Source organism: Vigna unguiculata, chromosome 1 (genome assembly GCF_037176805.1).
Source record: "Vigna unguiculata cultivar grain cowpea cultivar isolate G323 ecotype 2 chromosome 1, ASM3717680v1, whole genome shotgun sequence".
In the NCBI taxonomy this organism is placed as follows: Eukaryota; Viridiplantae; Streptophyta; class Magnoliopsida; order Fabales; family Fabaceae; genus Vigna; species Vigna unguiculata.
In genome coordinates, this window is record NC_140792.1 from 22,798,083 (window position 1) to 22,805,300 (window position 7,218).

The following is a 7,218-nucleotide window of genomic DNA, read 5'->3' on the forward strand; positions in this document are numbered from 1 at the left end:
AATATATTAAGTGATTATTTTAATCAATAATAAGTGATTATCAATATTTTAAAGATAACTGACATTTGTCAAAGGGCTTTAAGAAAATGGAATACACATGTGTCAATATCAACAGCTCAAGGGTATGCACATGAATTTAAAGCCCTTGCTTTATGAGGCAAACCCAATATCATAATGCGAGAGGAAATCATGGAAAGGTGGGCCACCAAGAGAAAGAAGGATACCACTTTTGAAGGAACCATCTGCCCCAAGATCCTTGACAGACTTGATAAGGAAAAAGAGTTAACCAAATATTGGATCCCAAGGTTAGGTTTTATGTTTTTACCACATTCTAGTTGGTTTTGTATTTATATGTGTACTGATTAGCACATTTTTACAATTGGTTAGGAGATAAAACTATTTGAAGTGAGGCACATATTCATGGTTGGATATAAGTACACGATGCTCAACACCACAGCTACAGGAAGTGGCTTCTGAATGCTATCCCTTGTTGCCATGCTATTATAACAATGAATTTCATTGATGTCAATGTTGAGGACTTCATACCAATCTGGTTCAGGAGGCCTACCTACAAAGAAATGTATCAATCCATCATCCTTCCAATTAATGGTGAGGTCCTATGGGAAAGAATTCCCTACCTTGACGCCCACCTACCACATAAGAGGATCTTACTTGGAAGACCTAAGAAAAAAAAGAAGGTTGGAAAAGTGAGAGTTAAGGAAGGATAACACACAAATGAGCAAAGGTGGTGACAAAAAGAAATGTAGCATATGTCGTCAGATTGACCATAACAAGAACAATTTCCCAGAAAAAGCTGTGGATGAGGAAACTGCAGCAGAAGTACAGGCTGAGGAAACTGCACCACCTACTGAGCCTGCTGACCTTGTTGATTCTGTTGATCAACCACCACCCACACAACAAACAGAAGGACCCCTAATAACTCAACCACCACGAAATGAAGTGGAGAGTCAATCCACTCAAGCGCCACAATCAATGAATGAAAGTCAAGCACCAACACTATCAGCACCATATTAACCATGTCAACAGTCACAACCATCAACCACCAAGATGAAATTGTAGTTTAGGAGGCCATGCCCATGAACGTCTACGTGCTATTTATTTTTTGGCATTTCTGATGTAGAATTGGAGAACCTTAGTAGGCCATTATATGCATTTTAACTTTTGCCAAACTTCGTTCAATTTCGCTTTTGCCAAGCATTGGCAAAAATTGATGTACTGAATTTTTATGAGGATGACTTAATGTACTGAATTTCACTTTTACCAAACTTAATTCAATTTCACTTTTGCCAAACTTAGTTCAATTCAAGTTTTGTCAGGCATTGCCAAACATTAATGTAATGAATTTTGATTGAGGAGGACTTAATGTACTGAATTTAAATCAATTTCACTTAGTTCAATGCTCAGGTACTAATATCAATATCATATGATTTTGAATGGGTTGGGACTAATATCAATATAACAACACTAATTCATTTCTTCATTTGAGAACAATACAAAATAGATTGGACTTTAAAACCCCTATGACTTTAAAATATTACACAAAACAACACTATGTAAAATACAATAAGAATACAATTGAACCTTATTACTAATTGCAACCTCTTCATAGCAACCTTCACCTTGTGTTTGGATAAGGTAATTTAACAATTCTAAGAAATTGAAATGTATAGCATTTGAAATTCTTACAATTGAATTCCCATTATTTTCTAAATAACTTGTTTGGATAGGGTAATTAGAATACCATACATTTGAATTTCTTGTTTGGATAAGACAATTGAATTTCTTATAAGATAAAATTTTATTTTAACAATATTTATTTCAATGTATAAAATTTTTAAATTAAATTTAAAAAATATTAATGAACTTAAAATATTTAAATAATATTTAATAGTTCAATTTAAAAATATTAGCCAACTTTTTAATATTAATTAATATTAAAAATTCTGGATCAACAATAATATAATTTTATATCAATATCGATTCACTCTATCAAAGAAATATATTATTAATTACTAATTACTTCATTTATAAACAATAAAACAATTAAGTATAAAAATCACAAGCTTAACATATAACGTAAAAACACAATATCATTAATGTGATATAATTAACCCACAAATATAACATAAATCCATAAATTGATATCACAATTAACCAAACTCATTATCCAAAGTTATGATGTCAAGAATTTTACCGTTAAAAAGGAAAACTAAATAACATGTTAAAACAAGTGTTTTCTTATTTAATATGTTTGTTTTATAATTTTTCCTCATGCAACTGGTAAGTCTTTCAACACCCTCTTTAGTTCTCTTTAACATCCTGTTTCAGTCCTCTTCAACATCTGCTTGACCTACAAAAGTGCAACAAAATTTATCAATCATAGTGTTGTACAATTAATACGAATATGCAACAGACTTAACCAAATACCATGAAATTAATCAATCACAAGAAAATATATATTACATACCATGATTTAAGTTGTAGAAATATGTATTAAAACATAATCTTTCTTCTGCTCAATTGGAAGGGCTTTCATAATAGCTAATTGTTTTGGCATGTCACCTAACCATTTAATAACTTTAGCCCATTGTTCCTTAGTAAGATTTGGCATTAAACACACCTCATCTAGCACTTCTTTGATTTCATTTTCATCAACCTTTTCACCATATACATGTGTCAATCGCTTAAAAGACTCATCCATATCTTTCAATGAAGCAGCCATTAGCTCTTTTTCATTAATCTTTCTCCTTTGAGATTGTGTACTAGTAGAACTTAAAGTAGATTGTGCTTTTCTTTTTAAGTTAGAGTTTGGTTCCTCCAAATCTATAGTAGCATTCAAGTCCTCCAAACCCACAAAATTTACTTCATTTACCTCTTTACTCATGACTTCATCAGCATCCATAGTAGTTTCAGCTCCATGACCAATAGCTCTATCTTTAGCACATAAATCCACTATATCATCCCAATTTGGAATTGCTTTGAATCGAAAATGTCTAGCCTCCTTATGCGACTTGAAAATAAAAAGGAAGAAGTCAATAATAACACAACTACAATTCCATACAAAGGAATTAGACTGTACAATCACTGCTTACTCAAAGATATAATGGCATATAAAAAAAACAATTGCTACAAGATTGCATGTAAAAGAGTACTTAGAGTGACATATTCATTCCATACATTTTTATCACCAACTATAATCATGTGTTTGGTTCCATCCCAATCAAATCCTCTCTGACCAAGGATGTCACTTACAACTCCATACCATGATCTCCAAAGTTTGATTTGATTTTTAACATTCTCCCAAGTGACTTGGACTTTGAAGTTGTTGGATAACACTATAGCTGCAACATTATATGCAACTCTTTTCCAAGCTCTATCACTCTTATTGCCCATGTTTCTTTGATCTCTTAATAGTTCAGCTAACACACGTTCCATCTCCAAATTCCATGAAAAATAACTTCTTGTTTCATCATTGCTTCTTCCTGTCATATTTTTTTTACCCTTCATATTTGCTTAACCTACACATAACAAATAAATTGCAGAAGTTATTCTAAAAGATAAACAAGAAATTTACAAAACTTATCAATTCAAGCAGAATTCTCAATTTATTGTGATGATCATAAAGACAATAATTTTCACCTGCTAAATCTAACACTAACAATCTACAATTACTTATCAATGCTCAAATGTACATATACTTAGATTAATATTGCATATGCCAAACTAGGTTTCTAATAAGTGTGCAGGTGACATGAAACAACAGATCAAGTTTTGGGCTAGAGTAGTGGCAATAGTAAATTCAAAAGATATTCGCACTATATAATATGGTTGAAAACAAGTACAAGATTTTGAATAGTACTTAGAAAACAAAAAGACATAAAGAAATCAAATTAGTTTATGTTTTGTAGGTCATGTGATTCTTGCATAGCTCGTGCTAATCTATTCCTGGAGATAAAAGGATAAGATAGATTAGTTACTAACAAAATTGCTAGACATTTCACTTTAATAGCACATGCATACCTGAGAAAAAGGAAAGAAATTAAACCAGTCTATGTTTTTGGTTAGAAGAATCATTGTTGCATAACCTGTGCCAATCTATGCCTAGAGATAAAGAGAGAAAAAAATGGAAATGTTATAGGTAGTTTTATGTGATAAAGAAAACAAACAGTGTCAATTAAGTATGTGTATTGTGAGAACTTTCATATATTATTATCATAAGCAAAAGGAAAAGAATGTTAATTATACCTTTTGCTTTTCTTTTTATGTCTCACTTTTCCTACCCTAATCGATCCCACAATCTGCTGGAGTTTATCATAATTGTTAGAAAACTGTTTCCTTTTTAGTGCCAAGGTACCACCTGTAGATTAATTTAGTTTTTAATAGGCAATAACATTGGTGTGAAATGGGTGTAGAGTGATTAATCAAAGAAAAATTACAATAATCAAGAAATTATAAGAGAACTACTTATGGACTAGAGTGGAAAAAATTATTCAAAACAATATATAAATTCTCAAGATGTGCGTATAATTAATTTTAAAAGTTGTGGTAATTATATTTGATAGGGTTTGCTTCCAAATTATAGCATCATGTCAGGATGAATTCCTACTAGATCAACTAGAAGTATTCACAATAACAAAAGAAAGACACTAATACACTACAGAGAACAAAATGTAGTGTTTAATAGTGATACTAAATAAAAATAGATTAACTTTAATATTGGTCTCAACAATCAGAACTACAGAACAATAGTCAGAACTAAATGCACCCATATTATGTTGTAATCCTAAGTTGTTAGGTTTTCATTTATTAAACGAATTATGGGAATCACAGTTATTGTTTGCGACTTTTGAGGCTAGTATATTTTCACATTCATTTTATGGAGCATTTTTGCAAAGCAATTACTTAATTTAAACAATGATTCCCTTGATTTTTCAATCAAAGTTTATATATAAGCTTGTAAAAAGCCAAATCCTATTTTTATAGTTTTCTTAGAGACCTGATGATTCAAAACCTGAAATTATTGGGGGTGCCGAGTGTGTGAAAAAGAAGTCAGACATAAATGAAAATAGATATGTTGAGCATACAACATAAACCACGACAATTGTTATAATCAAAAGATCATATTAGCATAACATCTATGTAACTCAAAGCAATAATCATATCCTGAAATTAACAAATTCTTCTCAAAAACTCCAGTCTCAATCTCAGATAAAGAAATAATCACATAATGAAATAAGCCAACTAATGACATAAAAGGTGACTTCATCTTTGATAACTAGCAAACATATTCATAGCTAATGTGTCTCCAAATCTTGTCCATTCTTCGGTGACTTGAATAGTTGCAACTTCATCTGTAATATAGTTTTGAACTATTTCCCTTGATAGAGTTAACTCTTCATCTACATTAGCTAAAAGCTCTAGGTCTTGAACTTCTAAAACTTTATTAGTTAGTCCCTCATTTCTGATGAAGTTGTGTAACACAAAACAAGCATTGATAATCCTTATTTGTGTCTTTATATCAAAAAATGAAGGAGTTCTTAATATGCTCCATCGTTTTTTCAATATCCCAAATGACCTTTCTATTGTATTTCGTGCACTTGCATGACGAATATTAAACAACTCCATGTAAGTTTGAGGGGTGTTCCCAATCCACTCATTGAGATGATATCTAGTCCCACGATATGGTGCTAAAAATCCAAGACCATTAGTATATCCCGCATCCACAAGAAAGTACTTACCTACAACAGTTTAAAGTAAAAATCATAGGCTTCAATTAAAATTAAATTAAATATTATTTTTGAAAGATATTACCAGTTGGGATTTTAAGTTTAGTTTGACGATGTAAAGCATCTCGTAATACTCGAGAATCTCCTGCAGAACCTTCCCACCCAGGTAACACATAAATAAACCTTAAATCTGGACCACAAACTGCCAACACATTTGTAGTGACATCAAACTTTCTATTACGATATTTAGGCCTATTTTATGGAGAAACTGTTATCGGAATATGAGTTCCATCAAGTGCTCCAACACATTTCTACAAGAAACATACATGTATTAATATGTAATGTCTATACAAATGTGTAAAGTTAATTAATCTAGTATAATTATCAATAAACATACCTCAAACCATCTCCATCTACTTGCATCAAGACCTTCCAGGTTATAAGTATGAAACTTCAAATAATCCTTGCTCACTTTCATTATCGCTCTTAAGACATTATTGAATTGTCTACTTATTGTTTCTTTTGATCTATAGTAACTAAATTGTATCACCCTGTACTTAAGATTGTGAGCTAGGATATGTAAAAACATCGCCACTGCCTCAGTTATTGGAATATTTTCCGTTCTAACCAATCCACCTCTCTCTTGTAAAATTTTACAAAGTTTGAGAAACGCACTTTTACTAACTCTTAGTTGTTCAATACAATATTTTTCTGTCCCTCTATAAAGACGATTAAGGAAATTACATCGTTCCAATTCCCAATTACGAGCAGGTTCCTTATCTAAGTAATTATTGTGATACCATACTTCTACATTCATAAACATATAAACGACATAAGCAGCAGCAATCATAATGATTTTCTTAAATTCCTCTCTTTTATGTTTCCTTGAAATAATTGCACCATCATTTATACTAGTATCCATTTCTTAACAATATGTTGGCATTGAAAGAGTAAAAGGAAACAACAATTAGTTAAGTATGTACTCGTGGAACCCGACTCATGAGATTAACCACGTGACAACAGCAAAATTCAGTCAATCATAATCTAGAAGCTGGGTTGAATGAATGTAGATGGGGACATTTTAAGAAATACTAATTAAACAACAAAATCCATATTGAATATAGTATCTAAAAGTTGTGTGTGGTATGTGAATTTTGTATCTATCTATTATCATCAGTTTATGATTACATATAGTATTATGTGTACAACTAAAATTAAACTAGCTTTTGGCTTTTATTTTAGTTTTTTTTTAGAAAAGATTCACTTGGTTGAGAATTCAGCCTAATTGTGAATTTTTCATATGGGTTTACAGATGATGCCCTTATTTCTACTGGTCTTTCTAAGCTTGGATACACATATGTCAACATAGGTACATGGAAACACCTATTTTTTTCAAGTTTCTTCTAGCTGCTTGTTACCGCACTGGTGACCAACTCACTAGCAGGAGAAACTACACCTACACTCAAGCTGT

The 7,218-nt window shown here is 31.4% G+C and overlaps 1 protein-coding gene and 1 pseudogene across 1 annotated transcript; both read right to left on the reverse strand.

The window, feature by feature from the left end:
• Positions 1-2,494: 2,494 nt before the first annotated feature.
• LOC146888776 (uncharacterized) lies at positions 2,495-3,456 on the reverse strand. Its single transcript, XM_085666210.1, has 2 exons — positions 3,184-3,456; positions 2,495-3,031 (listed from the first exon to the last, which is right to left on the reverse strand). Exons 1-2 carry the CDS (start codon positions 3,454-3,456, stop codon positions 2,495-2,497), a joined length of 810 nt encoding a protein of 269 aa, XP_085522336.1.
• A 2,083-nt stretch (positions 3,457-5,539) lies between these two features.
• Positions 5,540-6,669, reverse strand: LOC114189073 (uncharacterized; annotated as a pseudogene).
• Between the last annotated feature and the right edge of the window lie 549 nt (positions 6,670-7,218).

What these genes read in the sequence shown, in the direction of transcription:
- LOC146888776 (XM_085666210.1), bottom strand. Translation starts at nt 3,456, where the DNA reads ATGGAACGTGTGTTAGCTGAACTATTAAGAGATCAAAGAAACATGGGC. An exon ending in AAAATGTATGGAATGAATAT is followed by an intron (nt 3,032 to 3,183) that starts GTCACTCTAAGT and finishes TTTATTTTCAAG; the next exon opens with TCGCATAAGGAGGCTAGACA.